Here is a 16,849-nt window from a genome sequence, read left to right as displayed (position 1 = left end):
GGCCAAGATCAAGTGTAGAAGTAAACCTCCACTATCTTAATTTTTCCCTAATTTTTTTGAAGACTATGAAAATGCCAAAAAGGTGGGATTTACTATTTCACAGTGACTTCCAGAGAGCCAGAAATAAGATTCATGAAGAACTCAAGTGCTATGACTTCCATGAATAGCTGAGTTAAATGGATAGTTGCATTACTAATGTGCTATTTCTTACTCAGCCCGTAACTCTTTGTTACGCTCCTGAGCACCATGAACTGAGATAAACAATAGAAACAATAGCAGTATTGTCTGCTTAACAATGAGCAGGCCAGTCCTCCAACACAACACTTGATACATGAGGCAAAAAAAGGTCTTTGGATTATCAATATTCTAACAAAATCTCCATAACTAGAAAGAACAGGAAGAATGCACACATTTTAATAATTTTGGAAAGACCAACTTAGCCAATGTCAATAAATATTTGGAGGCTACTGCACTTTTGATTTTTCTTGTATCTATTTAATAGCCCTGTGCAAAGAGAAAATAAACCAAGCATGGGGTTGAGAGTAGTGGGCATTTACATTCCGACGATTTGTGTATCCTTACAAATGTGTTTAATTACAACTGCTTCAAATTATCCTAGATTTTCAAAAGTTTATTTTAAGTTTGAAGACTCGACAAGGTCATACTTGTTTTACAACATCCTACATGATATAAGTATATATACAAAGAAAAAACAACATTGGGACATTACACAGCTTGAAAGTTTGCAAAAGTTATTGTGTCTTAAGTTATGTCTGTATTTACTGACACATCAGATGCCAGAATTGAGTATTATATTTCATAATTTGTTGACTAGCAAAGATATAATCATTAGTACCCCAAATCTTCAAAATTCACACCAATCTTTATGAAGTCATTTAGAAAGAGAAAGTCAACCCTAAAATTAGAATTTAGTGACTATAATAAATGCTTTCAAAAAGATGTAGATAAAAAGGAGATGTATAAAATTTTAATTTCATAAATTATGAATTAAGCATGGTATAGTTACTTGATATACTGAAGACTAGGTTGTTATTTTGTGCATTCTGCTTCGGGTATTTTGTGTTTGTTAGTGTGAATTTATATAGACTACATTTGCTTCTCTTGGATGTCATTGATACAAGTGACAACAGAGCTACTTTACTGCTCAACAATGATCATCAACATTTACACTTGCGGGAATCTTGCTGTTATCAGTTTTGGGTATCATGGGACAAATGATATCCCTTTGGACATGCTGTCTTGTGAAGAGCATGGAAAGCAGAGAAAAAACGCAAAAGCAAGAGAAAGCCATTTCAGCATTGTTTTAAAAGGTAATAAATATATTATTAACCAAATCCTTTGGAAAATACTTTTTAAACAGCTGTCAGTAGAAAAAAATTCAATACATCCTATAAAGTCAGGAATAATTTTTAAAAACTAAAACACTACAAAGCCGTCCTCATAATTTAAGAAGTATACTCTTAAGAATAAAGAATCCTGCCTAATCTGCAAAGCAAAACAGCAAGGAATCTGGTGGGACAGTAAACCTTGGAAGAAACGAGGACAATTGGCTGGGTGATAAGTGTGTATATTTTTGAACCTAAGCAATTATTTATCATATGTCTTTAAAATTGAACCGAGCAAAGTATTTTAAATTCCTTGTTTCACATTGATCTAAAAATGGCGATACTGAGGCTATAGAAATTTTGTTTGTGAAAGACATTGAAAACTGATCCTTTCAGGGGCTCCAACTCGCTAATTTCATAATGAGAACCTGATATAAAATTCACGTGGTCATGGAACCCACACGGGGCCAACTAGTCTCCTTATTAGACCAACTAATTTTGCTCTTATTAAAAATGCCGATATGATTGACTTTCTCTTTAAATTCTTCACAGGGATTGAGGAACACTCCATATGTACATCACTGAGAACTGCTGTTAACATGTGGACAGACAAGACAGTAACAGTAACAGTCTAGTGGCTTCTTTTTTTTATGCAGCACAAATAGTAAAGGAAAGAAACAACTCAGCAGTGTCGTGTGGGACTTTAACATTTCGTACACATACCATCCTTTCTTTTCCAAGACCCTTGATTTAAAACTCCAATAATGCTGTCTAAGCCTTATAAAACAAATACTTGTAAAGCTTGTAAATTAGATGATGAAGAAATTGACGGAGGCAATGTGAGCTTTCATTTGAGAGACATGTCAATGAAACCTCCGTTATCAATAACAAATGGTTATGATAATTGCTTATTTTCTCAGGACCCTTGAAGCAAAATGAATAGAAATCAATTTTCATCTTGAAAATGGTTTACTACTTTGTCATTAGTAAATACTTTTGCTTTTCACAAATAACTACACAACCTGCTTTCCTGGGAAACCACCACCAATTTCATATCTCAATGAAATTTTAGTTTCATAGGAAATGTGGAGATGAAAAAAGAAATGATGAGATGTCTGACCAAGTTATGAGAAGTTTGTCAATATTTGTTTGCTAAAATCTTTTTAAAAATAGACAAAGAATTCGTGATTCTATTATTTTAAGGTAAATATAAGGCTATGTAAACGAAGATTTAAATGGGAAGGGACATAATTTCTTTTTGTTCTTCCTTTTTGCAAACTGGTATATGGGATTCTTTATAAATAAAGTATTTGGAAATTCTGTAGTGAAAACTTCCTTCAGAAATGAAACTGCATATTTAATCTACTGATATAAAATGCAGATCATCTACTGATAATCACGTTCCATGTATATAAATAAACATAATGTTTAGGCAAGTAGTAGAGGAAATCAATTAAGAAAAATACTGACTTATTCAGGCAATGTGCAAGATAAAGAATACAGAATAGAGCAAAAGATAAAAGGTCATATAATCTCTGATTAAAAATAATGAAAGTAAAATGAGAATTATAGCAATTAGTACTGCATGTTACAGATTCTTCTTCAAATTTTTGTTATAAACACTGACAGTGTTGTATAGGCACAGAAAAACCATTAGGATAATGGAGAGTTATTACAGAAGAAAAAACCCTTATTGCTAACGTTGCAGTGTTCCTTTTATAAGAATCAGTTGAGTATTGATTGTAAAAGCTCTACCAACTCTTGCAAGTATTTGATGACGTTGAGACTTTTTTTTTACCCTTGCTATATAAAGAAGGCTACTTTCTTTCCCCATTATATTGCAACTAATATGAATAATTCAGAAAACAATAAGAAAAGTAACTCACAGTTAATGTGGTACTTAAGAGATTGGAGCAATAAAAATCAAATTAAATCATTGAAAAGGCAGGCTTAGACCTCCTTAAAAAGACAGTGGCCTACCATAATTTAAGCACTTTTTCATGAAAAAACCTCATTCGGTTTCCTACAGCTTTTGCACAGTTCATTCCATGGAAATACTTTCAGGGAAACAGAGAAGAGGGCCGTGGCATGTGGGGTTTCTCATTCCTCCTCCGTGCAGCCCAGCAGCTCCGACCGCAACGTGATTCTCCCGTACCAGGACCAAGGAAGGATTCTTATGTGCCGTGCATAGATGGGAGGGTCAATGACGTTTTTCCTGTGGGTGTCATTGTCAAAATTGCCCTGGAAAACCTATAAAGAAGAGCAAAAAATGTCAATCGAATAGGCCTTTTTCCTTTGGAATTATCATTTTCTTGTTTGAAGTATTTTTCCCAAACATGATGTGCGTGTTAATTTCTAACTACTTTTTTTTAAAATAGGTCATACAATTTCTTTCTTTCTTTTTTTTTTTTTTTTTTGTGATTTTTGGCCAGGGCTGGGTTTAAACCCGCCACCTCCAGCATATGGGACCGGCACCCTACTCCTTGAGCCACAGGTGCCGCCCTATAATTTCTTTATATATATTTTTTTCAATTTATGTTTTTTTCTAGCTTATTTTATTTTTATTTATTTATTTTTCTGTCTAACTCCTTTAAATTGATTTTCATTTTTTAAAATACATTAAAGCTTCTTCTGAATTATTATTTTAAATTAAAATATAAATTGAAGGTTAATTTAAAAGGTTAAATCAGGCAAAATTGTCTAATGCAAGAATACCCAAGTCTACCATTTTTGTCTGCTTGTCTCCATATACATATTTTTTAAAAATGTAACAGATATTTATTGTTTTGATTATACCACAGGCTGACATTGGTTAGGCAGCTTGCTGAAGGTGTTTTCTCCCAAAGAGTGGCTCAGAGGCTTGCAAGAACTCTCTTCATCTGAAGCATACAGCTTCTATATCAGAATGCCCGGGGGGTGGGGGGAGGAGGGGAGAGCAGGCAGCTTGTGCAGGATGTTTGAGCTCATGTCATTTCTGTACACCATTTCTCAGTGGCTTTTGCTTAATTATCTTCACATAAAGAAAAAAAATTAGCCCATCCCCAAAGGAGGCAACCAAATCAATGCTACTTTTTAACTAGTTTTTTTTAATTGGGTTCATCCATTAATTCCTAGATCCATACACTTCTGTTGTAATCATCCTGATCTATCACACCAGATGCTTCGCACTATGACTGTGTTTCTGTATTTGTGAAGAGCATTTTGGGGAGCCTTGAATGGTTATTCTTTCCCCTTAAAAAACTTTTATAATAACTTTGACAAATGCCTACTTCAGAACAATAAAATTAAAACATTGGTATCACATTAGAAATTCAGCTGAATTTAAACTTTGGGGAGAGGCTTGGCACCTGTAGCTCAGCATCTAGGGTGCCAGTCACATGCACCAGAGCTGGCGGGTTCGAACCCAGCCCAGGCCTGCCAAACAATGACAACTACAACCAAAAAGTGGCCAGGAGTTGTGGCAGGTGCCTGTAGTTCCATCTACTTGAGAGGCTGAGGCTAGAGAATGGCTTAAGCCCAAGAGTTTGAGGTTGCTGTGAGCTGTGACACCTGGCACTCTACCCAGGGCAACATAGTGAGAGTCTGTCTCAAAAAAAATAAATAAATAAAAAATTGGGGGAGATACTGAGGTATCTATACTATTTAGTCTTTATTCGAAGACTTCACCATTTTTCTCCTGTATGGATTCTGAACATTTCTCATTAATTTCTGACTATTTTATAATGTATCTTTTTGCATTAGCTTAACTAGGATGGTGAAATCTCGTCAAAGTTTTCTCTATTAACTTTGTGAGGTGTCTTATAATTGGAAGATGATTTATCTTCCTGTTTGAGGTAAAAATATAACTATGTGGCCGAAAGGAAAATAAAATTCCCCCAATTAAAAAAAACAAACGCCATAATTACACAACTGAATACTTAACCCATATCTTTGAACATTTTGTAATTAAAGATGATGCCTTAAAAATGGCCTTCTACAATAAATTGGTTCAGTCTTGTGAGGTTACAAGTTTCCCTCCCTCTAAATAGAAAAATAAAGATAGTCTCCTCTGAGCAGTTAGACGGTACAGAAGCAGTGGACAGGGCCGGCTAGTCTCTCTGCAGGTGCCGCTGGCCTGTCTAAATGCATGTTCATTTCCCAGACAATTTTTCCCCCAGCAAGAGCTCTGTCCTGGTTTGACCAATCATGTTTAATCATTCTGGATTGAAATGTGTTACTATGCAACTGTGTATCTGTTAACAAAAGCTCATGTGTACAGGACATACTATGCAGACACTCACCAAAAGTCTTTACAGAGGTTGTCATTGCAACAGCAGAAAATAAGCTCTGGTTTGCTGACATTCTCTCTGACATATGATGCTAGATTCAAATGCTTCACTGAGATTGTGGTGTTACATTAAAACAGGATCTAAAGTCCAATTTTGTAGCCCTGCTAGTGAATTTAATGTACATCCCTGGGATAATAGAGTTTAAATTCATTAACTTTCACTGCAAGATCTATAACAACCCAAAATACAGTTTAATATCCTTCCTGGGGAAAAATATAGAAACAAACAGTTTTCTCATAAGTGTCTGTTCTTTAGAACATGTTGCAATAAAGAACTATCAACCCAGAAGGCATTAGTTGAATCATGGGTTATATTTATATTTATAATGTAGAATATGTACATGGAAACTACATCAGCTCTGAAATTGCATGTAACCCTGAACTTTCTGAATTAATGTCTGAAAATTAGATATGGGGATGCTCATTTTAAGAAAATAAGTGAAGTTTCATAAAACAGGCCAATTTATAAAACAAAAGTACTCCTAGAAAAAAAAAAAGCACAATCTATGTCTAAAAGGGTTGAAAATATACTTTTATTTTTGGAGGTCTCCTGGTGATGACATGGTGATGACATGGCACAGAACCAAGTGCACACCTGCTACCTCCAGGATGGCAATTTGTGCTTGCCGTGATAACATGTGGCTTGTGTTGCTCCCAGTCTCCAGCATTACTAAGCCCCTGCTTAAGAATGTAAACATATGGCCCCTGTCATATTTCTTGTCTCCAGCATTGGGAAGACTCTGCTTAAGAATGCTGTTTTATTATTTTACCTGGCAAAGGAATGCCACACCGTATTTTGGCCAACGTTATAAAGTTTGTGAGATTCTAGGGAGGTGCTTTCACTCGCACAGGGTAGAGATAGAAGCACCTCCACTTAAACGCAAGTCTAAAAATGCTAATGGGGAAGATGAAATCTCCCTCTAAAAGGCGAAACTTTTATATGAGAGAGACATGGTTTGATTTAGAAATTTTTAGAAAAAAGAATGCATGAGTTTCCATTTTGGGAGGAGGCTAATTAGCCCATGACAAGTTGGCTGATATATTCAAACATGATAATGCTTACGGGTCTCTCAGGCTGTTCCTAACATAAAAGGCACTCAAGGTACTTTGCAAAGCTTCCATAATTACGACCAAAGAGAAGATAAGGGAGAAAAATACCGCTCTCTCATTGAAGCTGAGATCTTGGATTTTTGTTTCCACATGTTAACTCTCCCGTGCTGCTAGGTAAAATTCAAATCAGAGTCTGGTGAGGATTAAAATACTGAATCAACACAGAGAGAATATCAGGTAAAGTAAAACACTAAATGTTTCTTCCAGAAACATTTTTTACATTGTTTGTAAGATAGGACTTGTCATTCTATGTTGGGGACCAGCATCTTTTCAGGCCGGTGCAGCTGTCCTAACAGGAGGCTGCCAAGAACCACGGAGGATGGCATGGTTATCCTCTATGATGAGGCGGGGACCCTCTCAGCTTCTTTCAGCAGTCATGAAATAGGGCCCTAATATTAAAGAACCCTTTGGGAATTTCTTGCACATACTATTTCTTAGAGAATTATCCGGTTCAGGAAGATGCACTCTTTTAAAATTGTCCTAAATTGAGCTCCTTAAAAGTGAGCTCAAAGAGATTCCCATTGTTTCAACCTTTTGGAATTTAAGTTCACATCATCCAGAAAGCTAGTGGTTCTCAATATTTCTACCCAGCTTCCCTTAGCCCTTCAAACCTGAAGTGTTATAGTTTAGTGAGATCTCAAGTGACTCCCACTTCATCCCTCCGGCCTTTTGATCACGCCCTTACAGATTCCATCATCTCTCCTCTGATATGTGGAGACTATGGTCACGTCTGGGATTCCAGACATTGTGGAAATACAAAAGTGAACGGAACATGCTCAAGTCTTGTCTAATGTTTGCATTTGCCTTGTTAACAGTGCCCAGCGTCCCACTGATGTTCCTGACTACACCTCTATACTGACCTGATGGTCTTACGGGCAGAGGACAAAGTCATAGACCCATTTCCCAAGGGTCTCACGTGTGTGTGGGTTTGTGTGTGGGGCTCAAGGGGTGGAAGCTAATTCTTTCTTCAGTATACATAATTTCAATTATTCCTCCTTTTATACATACAGAGTGCCTACAGAAAAAGGTATGTAAGAATAGTCTTTTCTAGCTCTGATCCTTGTGAAACCCTGTTTTTAGTTAATTTTTTACCCATATAAAGAAAGAACCTGAGACTAAGAAGCTAATTCAGAGATCTGCTGGCATCGGCTTCCCTCTGTAATAATAGTATTTACGACATGAAACTTTCAGCTTATCCGTGGCAAGCTTCAACACAATAGAGCAGGTAGGCATTTGCACAGTTGGATATCTTTATAGTAGGCTCAAATATCTCTCTAACCTCACTGTATTAATCCTTGTGCATTATTTGCAATGAGCATAGGACAAATACAACCATTGAAAGAATCTTTTGACATACTTAAAGTAACTAACAAGAAACCTTTCGAAAACGAAATCTCCATGCTCCAGGAAAAACATCTACGGTTCCTTAAAAATCTCTTATGCTCATGATTTTTAGACTTATCGTCAGCTTGACTGTATTACTCTCCAGTTTAATTATGAATCAGTGAAAATGTAACTTATTTGGAGTTAGAATGTAGTCCATATGATGAGCAGTTCAAGAGACACAGTGTACCTTTACTGTGAATGCAACCTTCTATTCATGCAGTGTAATATTTAAAACTATTGTATTACATGTGGGGCTATGGCTGATTGATTGATGGTCAAGTAAACTCCATTTTTTTAACAGTGTTGCTCTGAAGCCAGAATTTTTTCATTTTTTTTACTTGAATCTTATTTATAAAGAATCCATTTATACATCATGTGAATCTAATATCAGATTATAGTTCAGTGTCATAAACTCATTTTTATACTTAATATCAATATTACTTACATTTTTTAGACTGTCACAGATTTTAAGACACAACTTGAATCCATGCTTTAAGTCTATGTTCCCTAAACCCTGGGCTGTGGACCAGCGTGGTTTGGTCTGTGGCCGCACGGCAGGAGGTGACTGCAGGGCTCATCTGTATTTACAGCCGCTCCCCATCATGGGCATCACTGCCTGAGCTCCACCTCCAGTGAGATCAGCAGCATTTGACTCAGGGGAGGAAACCCTACTGTGAAGTGCACCTGGGAGGCATCCAGGTTGCACATTCCTCATGAGAATGTGATGCCTGATGATCCGAGGAGGAGCTGCAGTGGTGATGCTTTGCTGGGGAACAGCTGCAAATGGTCATAGATCAAAACCCTGCCATGAGTAGCAAGTGACAATGAAACTGCACCTGGGGCAGGCTTTAAGTCAGAATCCAATGCTTATTTTCCCCGTGCACAGCTGCGTACTATTTTATTCATCTCTTCTGCACTGTGCACTTGTCTCAGTCACAGCTTTGCGAAGCCCACAAGCTAACCTTACCAAAAATAAGTAAAAAATAAATGTTGCTGAGGAGTTTCTTTGAAAAGAGGGAAAGTCCCAATGATGAGATAGCAGAAGGCTCCAAGAGTGCCAACAAAATGAAAGCTTCATTTAAAAGAAAGCACCAAGCTTTCTCCTTAAATTACAGGTTCATTGTAACATGTGATTGACATTTATCAAAGCCCCATTGGTAACAAGGTCAGACAATTAGGTTTAGTACTCACCCTAAAAAATGTGCTGCATCCCTCACCTCAGCGGTTCTCAACCTGTGGGTCGCGACCCACGACCCACAGGAACTGTATAAAAGGACAGTGCCGTTAGGAAGGTTGAGAACCACGGCCTCGCCTCATTATTGAATGTCACCATGGTCACTCTGAAGTGACTTCTTCTTGGGAAGCTACGCCCTGGTGCTGATGCCAGCACCTGGCCCACCCGTCAAAGAACTTTTTCTAGGAAGAGTTCGTGAATCTAATTGTTGGACCTTATATGATGACAGCTCTGATGTCCATTTCAGAACACAAGAATTGTAAAAATTGCTTTGAAGAGTGAACTAGGTGGTGGTGGTGGTGCATCGCTTCCTGGGGGGCGGGGAGTACTTTGATGGTGACCAAATTCAGCATTTTTTCTAGAATGAGTTCCAGTGACTAGCTATCCAATGAAGCAATGAAACCTTCAAAACTGCCTTGCCACATGGAGACCAAGCACCCTGCATTAAAAGACAAATCTTGGGGTTTTTCAGAAGAAACAAGAACATGAAGAACAGAAACAATTATTAAAGGCTCCCACTTTCTCCAATGCGTCTGCGCTGAGTGTCTTAGTGGCCAACTGCTAAAGCTGAGAAGCCCTTTGCTCCTGGTGAAGAGTTGATGCTGCCTCTCCTAGGAACCTTTGGCGTGAACTTCCAGGATAGGCTGCAGGTCAGAGGTAGCATGTGTTTCTCTTTCGTCTAGTACCATAATGAGATGAACAGGTGAAACAGCAGGAGAGACTGAGGCACAACTTTTAGAGAGGGTGAGTGAGTCACCGAGATGTCTACTGATGTTGACAAGGCAATGCTTGTTTAGGTGACGTCTTTTCAGGAGGATGTGCCTGGGGATAAGCTGTGTGCACTTTTGTCTAAATGAACAGCACAGTCACAGAATTATTCACTCTTTGAATGATTATCTATGAGGAAAACTAAGTTGGTCATTTTGTGCCTGGACATGTCTGGACGAAGCAGCCTCCGTGATTGAATCACTCCTTGGTTTCATTACTGGGGTCACAGAGGTCACTTCTGAATATGAGTCTACACACTGTGTCACCCATAGAGAAATGCTGGCTAGCTGAAAAATGTCAGCTGAACTAAACAACGTTTTGTGGATGTGCTTAAAATTATCAGCCGATTACCATGCCTGCCCTTAACTCACACCTGTTCGTGTAGCTCTGTGAGGAGCTGGACCCAGAGCACACATGTCTTCTCTGATATGCAGAAGTGAGACGGCTTGCTAAAGACAGATCACTGGCCAGAGTTTTTGAGTTATAAGAGCTGCTCTAGAGGCTTGTTTTAGAAAACAGTCACCACTGGCAGCACATTTCAGTGACACAGGGTGTGTCTCAAAACTTACTTGTGCAACACAGTCACCCTGCTTAATGAGCTTTACTTCAGGGGAGAATGACAACCATGTTCAACTCGGCAGATAAAGTGGCTGCATTCAAAACCAAATTGGAATTATGGGGGCAACTGAACACTGGGATTTTTTTTTTTTTTTATACAGAGTCTCACGTCACGCTGGCTAGAGTGCTGTGGCATCAGAGCAGCTACCTCAAACTCTTGGGCTCAAGTGATCCTCTTGCCTCAGCCTCTCAAGTAGCTGGGACTACAGGCACCTGCCACAATGCCCAGCTAAATTTTCTGAACATTAGAGATAGGGTCTCACTCTTGCTCAGGCTGGTCTCAAACTCCTGAGCTAGAGTAGTCCACCCACCTTGGCCTCCCAGAGTGCTGGGATTACAGGTGTGAGCCACTGCACCTGGCCTGAACATCAGTATTTTTGACGTGTTTTAAACATTAGCAGAGAATTTGAAAAAGACTGAGCCAGGACCACCTTTCTGCCAGCTGGAGCATGATCACCTGCCCTAGCTTTCAGAAGTGTTGGAGCTTTACTTCCCAACCACAAAAGACTTCCGAACTGGGAAGAAATGGATCTGTGACCCTTCCACCTGTGAATAAGCCAGGTGAATCGACTTTGTCCACGTTGGAAGAGGATGTGCTTGAGGCAGCAAATGAAGGGGGCCTTAAAGGTGTGGTTAAGAAAACTTCAAATCTCTTTGCCCTCTGGATTAAAGTCAAGACGGACTATCCTGAGATTGCCACAAAAGCACTGAAAAACCGCTCCCCTTTGCAATGTCCTATCTTTGTGAGGCAAGGTTTCCTGCAGTGACAGACGGTAAACAAAATGGGATCACAGTGTAGAGTAGACAGAGGCAACACACGCGGGTGCCGCTGCTTCTCGTCACCCCAGAGGGGACCACCTACCTGCAGGAAAGCTCCCACTGACCCTGTGCTATGGTTAGTTGTATGTTTATTTCATTATATATTACAATGTAATGATAATAGAAATAAAGCACACAATATAATGTACTTGAATCATTTGAAACCCTCCCACCTTCTCCTGGGTGAAAGCGTTGTCTTCTGTGAAATTGGTCCCTGCTGCCAAAAACGTTGGTAACCACTGCTTTAAGTGACTTAAAGCTTATGAACATGTTCATGGAATTAGTATGTGTGAATTAAATAAAGCATATCTTTTTTTTTTTCCATTTGAATAGGGTTTGGAGAAAGCCCTCATTTTTTCTAAATCTATGACTACATTGTGAATAATATTTCAGGTTACTCTACAATTTAATTATATTCACTTTGCCCTATGCTGAAGCACTTGAAAAATCAAAATTTTTCCTTAAAAAGTAAATAAAATATTGGTAAAACGTATAGAAAATTGTTTTTAAAATTTCATTTAGTGGTTTATATTTATATCCGATTAAAAAATCTTATTGGATGTTTTGCTTGTATGAAACTCCTGTTGGGGATTGAACAGAAAAAAGGTTGAAATCAAAGTTTAATTCTTTTAGCCAACATAGCTCCAGCTATTATGCAGGAAACTCAATTTTCTAAGAAAATTTACCAGCATCCTGAAACCATTTCATGATTGAATGGCTGGTATATCATTCTTGATGGTTTTCTCTGCAATCAATTCCACTAAACCAATGAAACTCTGTAACAAAATTAGTCTAAACATGAGTACATTCTTTTGGATGTAATAAGGAAACAAAAAACTAGTTTTCAAGTAAATTCCAATATTCTAGAAAATGTTCCTTTGGAAAATAGTGCATAGTGAGAACTATATTCTAAGAGGTTCACACACACACACACACACACACACACACACACAAAGGCTTTGGGTAGAGATAGCAGATTATATTAATAAGAATTAGAAAAATCAGGGCGGCGCCTGTGGCTCAAGGGGTAGGGCCCTGGACCCCATATGCCAGAGGTGATGAGTTCAAATCCCACCCTGGCCAAAAACTGCAAAAAAAAAAAAAAAAAAAAAAGAAGAAGTAAAAGAATCAGGTGGAGGATCAGACTTCTCTATGGAACATTTCAACAACACTGTAGAAAACATCCTCATTGACAGAGAAGAACTGAGAGCTGCTACAGCGTCTTCCCTCCCAAAGCATCCTGAGTAGAGCTCTTCCCTCCAAACTTGCAGACCAAGTAGGTCACAGTTCACTAAAATAATCCGTCAGCAGGTAAACATGTCTGTATGTAGTGAAATGAGAAGAAATTCAACCTAAGTGTATAGATGGGACTTTAAAGTGGAGCAACATATAGTAACAAAGTTGCATGTTCCAATTTGTGAAGATATAATGTGTATCATATACAGATAAGAGATCAAATGCAAAAATGCCACTAGCTAGACCTATTAAACAATCACTCTGTCTTCAAAAGGAGATGATCAATTTATTTTCTTTGCAAGTAACATATATCAAGACACTTTTTTTTGGAGACAGAGTCTCACTTTGTCACTAGAGTGCTGGGTGACAGCTAGGGTAGCTGCTGCAGCTAGCTCACAGCAGCCTCAAATTCCTGGGCTCAAGTGATCTTCCTGCCTTAGCCTCCTAAAGAACTGAGACTACGGCGTGCATCACCATGCTGGACTAATTTTTCTATTTTTAGTACAGAGAGGGGAACACTCTTGCTCAGGCTGGTTCAAAACACATTTTAATATGGAGTTTGCTTGTGTGGACTCTCCTGAAATAAATAGCTGACTGTTAAATCTTTTCCCTAGTGAATGTTTCTTCTGCAGAGTTCAGGGTGTGTCAGATCTAGTATAGACATAGTATTTGCAGACTCATGTCAGTCCAGTGATCAGTATACAGTCCATGGAACTTCATGTAATGCGAATGTACTAGCAAAGATTAATGGTGCCCAAAGGGAAGTTGAGCTTCTGCCTTCAGTCCCTTCGAAGCAATCTCTAAGTCCTTGGAAAGTCCAGTCTGCTAAGAGCGTCTTTCTTTACCTCGAGGCCTTGAGGCTCACCAGATAGTCTTACGACAACATTGTGGTTTACAGTGGGGGCTTTGGGTCAGCTTGACCACTGGAGGAGATGGAGACTAAGGTCAGCTGCACAGATGGTCAGCCGTGTCTATGTGACTGAGGTCCAATTAAAACTCTGGACTAAGGCTAATGTGAGCTTTCTGGTTGGCAGCACTCCAGGCTTATTGCTGAGAGAAATTAGCACGCTCCAGGACTCTATTAGGAAGGGGAGACGGAGAGCTCATGCCGGGAACTCTCCTGAACCTTGTCCCATTTGCCTCTTCCCTTGGATGATCTGTATTTCTTTCTTTTCACTGTCATAACCTATCTCTGAGCAGAATACTTTTAAATCTGTCCTGTGAGTTCTAGTGAAGTGTCAAGCCTGAGGATGGTCTGGGGGACCCTGAACGGACATACAACCGGTGCTGATGGGCCACAGGTTTCAGGGAGGTATTTTTGACATTTTTAACACTGACAGTTGGAAAGGAATCTCAACCGGCTGAAAGGGCGGTGTCTAAAACTTTCCCCAAATCATGTCCAGCCTGTGACAGATATTCAGGCTTCAAAATTAATTTCAAAATTACTCCCTTTTCTGATTATTAGAGTAAATCCTGACATGACAATCCACTGAAATTTACTTCGTTTGGCTACAGTCACATGTTCTAACCTGTCCAGGCTCAGGTTCTGCTCGCTCTCTCTCACCTGCTCTTCTTATTTTTAATTTCTCCATCATATTTATTGCCACAAACATAACCTAATAAACACATCAAACAACTACAATTACTTGTTCTAATATTTCAGTAATAAAAATGTCAACATCTTGATTCTCCTGTATTTCTTTAATCTCAAGAGTAACAAGCTGAGCTAGGAATACAGGAATACGAAGATACAAGCCATCCAGAGGAGAGACAGACGGGGCTGCGGCAGGGGAGCCACCTCCATTCATTTCATGGACTGTTTCCTTGTACAATCTTGGTTGCAAGTAGCTATAGAACTGTCAGGTTTTATACACCAAAGAGCCTGTTTTTAAAACTTTGATGTTCTTATTACCTTTTATTATCAGGTCTTGACCCTGAGGACAGGACTCTGTGAAAAACCAAGACAGACGATTCTAACTCTGTTGACTGCTGTTTTCCCTCTGCCGAACTCCCTGGGAGTTAGCATGCACAGTCTGAAAGCCAGCTGGGAGGGCATACCACTGCATTTAATGTTTTTTTATGATGAAAGTCTCCTTAAGTAACGAGAATATCCAGGAAATATATCACGTAAGATAATTGCCTATAAAGATTTATGAAACATAAAATATGCCATTCTAAACTGTGGCTGTATATTTAAACTATCTGCCTTCTAGTGCTCAGATTTTGACTGCCATAGAAATAGTCCTACAAAAAAAAAAAAATAGGATGAGAAAATCACCTGCTTTTCAAAGGTATCTCCAGGAGATATTAGCATGAGTAGTCAGAGAACCTGCTTATTTCTTCTTAGTCTAACATCAGAATGTAGAAATACCTTTCCTCTTTTCTATATAAAAGTATGGAACGACCTGTCTCTGTATGGAAACTCAAAGCTCATCTCTCAAAATATCCTCCTACATCACGCCGGGCATTTTCCATTTCATCAGAACAATTTGTAGGCTGCCTCTTACTCCTTCACATAGAAATAATGTGATAGAGGAGAAACTGCCATGGGTGGTAATTCTCAGTCTACATTAGGGAACTGGTCTTTACTCCACGTCTCTTTGAGGAGTTTCATCCTGTCCCCATCAGAAGTGACTTACTGCCGAGCTCCACAACCAGGCACACAGAAGGGACACGAGCACTCCCCCAGGTGTCTTCTAAGACAGACGGGTGGTTAGCAGAAAAGGTGTTCAGGAGTGAGAGAAAATACTTCCGCGGCCCGACGACGGGGTGGCAAAGCGGGGTCGCAGAGGGGAAGCCGGGTGTGCAGGTGCGCGCGGGAGTGGGCACCAGGTATGCAGAGAAGGAAGGGGCTCTTGATCCCCTCTCCTGAGTGTCCTTAGCAGCCTATCCAGTTTAGCTGGAAGATCTGGGATATCTTAGGTGGAGACAAGGTCACCAGATCGAATATTTGGAATGTATTTATTCTAAAGAAAATTCATCGTGTATTTGAAATTCGAATTGAAATGGGTGTCCTCTATTTTTATTTGTCAAATCTGACAATTCTAAATAAAGAACTTAGGGAATCCTGTCCCTTAGCTGAGCAGATGTAAGTCTGCTTTGGACTGAGCTAAGTAAATTCTGGGTCTTTTTTTCTTAAGCAGTTGAGGGACATATTCATTATTAAAACATACTTGACATCTTCATATGTGTATCAGAAAGGAAAAGTCAACTTTGCTATTACTTATAGATACTGGAGTTCAACCAAAAGGAGGAAAATAAAAGTATGAATTTGCTACATACAAGTAGTATCATTTCTACTCTTAGAAAAAGGCTTTCTGTTAATTATCATTAAGTATTAAACATCTCATTTATCTGTTTAAAATTAACGTTGTTTCTAGCTTTATTGGAAATAAGGAAATTAGTTCTTATGTTCTTCCTTCAGAAGTCTGCTCCTCTGTTCATAGCTTCAGAAAAACTGGAAGGAAGGTCCCTTCACAGGGGTAGAATTACTGAATCTATAATTTTAAAGGTTATTTTTAATTACTTTGGGCCTCAAATTACCCCATAAGCTTTGTGATAATGAAAAATGTCTTGCTTCTTTAATAAGGTCCCCAAGGAACTTAGTAGGGATGAATCTGTCCCGAGAGTGCACCACATAAATATGTTTTCTCTTAGATACTCAACAACAACAACAAATCTATATGAAAAGAACAATGTATTTTATAGGGTGTGGCAGATTCTAATCTTTTTATAGCTTCTCATAAGCATAGACATATAAAAGGTATTTTAAATTCTTTTTCAGATTTAAACTATGAAAAGGTAGAGTAAGGCAGGAACATTAATTAAGTCACTTTGGAAGTGTTAAAGGAGAGACTTGTAATTGCTGCCATATTATAGGGGATGGTGTGACGGTGGACAGTAAAGACGACATACGTTCCATATGAAACTAATATCCTTAAGCATATGTACCCTCAAAATATACTATAGTAAACAATCAAAATATTAGTTGTTTGCTTGTTACCT

General features: G+C 38.7%; 1 protein-coding gene across 2 annotated transcripts in view; it reads right to left on the bottom strand.

The window, feature by feature from the left end:
• Window positions 1–2,618: 2,618 nt before the first annotated feature.
• The window catches only part of EDIL3 (EGF like repeats and discoidin domains 3), a 434,578-nt gene continuing 420,347 nt past the window's right edge, over window positions 2,619–16,849 (bottom strand). For both annotated transcript variants that reach the window (XM_053587072.1, XM_053587080.1), the window contains one exon: window positions 2,619–3,596. In XM_053587072.1, coding sequence (XP_053443047.1) covers window positions 3,447–3,596 — 150 coding nt within the window. In that variant the 3' untranslated portion in view covers window positions 2,619–3,446. The remainder of the gene's footprint in view (window positions 3,597–16,849) is intronic.

This window comes from Nycticebus coucang, chromosome 1 (genome assembly GCF_027406575.1).
Source record: "Nycticebus coucang isolate mNycCou1 chromosome 1, mNycCou1.pri, whole genome shotgun sequence".
NCBI lineage: Eukaryota > Metazoa > Chordata > Mammalia > Primates > Lorisidae > Nycticebus > Nycticebus coucang.
Note: the sequence above shows the minus strand (reverse complement) of the source record. Positions and strands in the feature narration are given on the sequence as shown.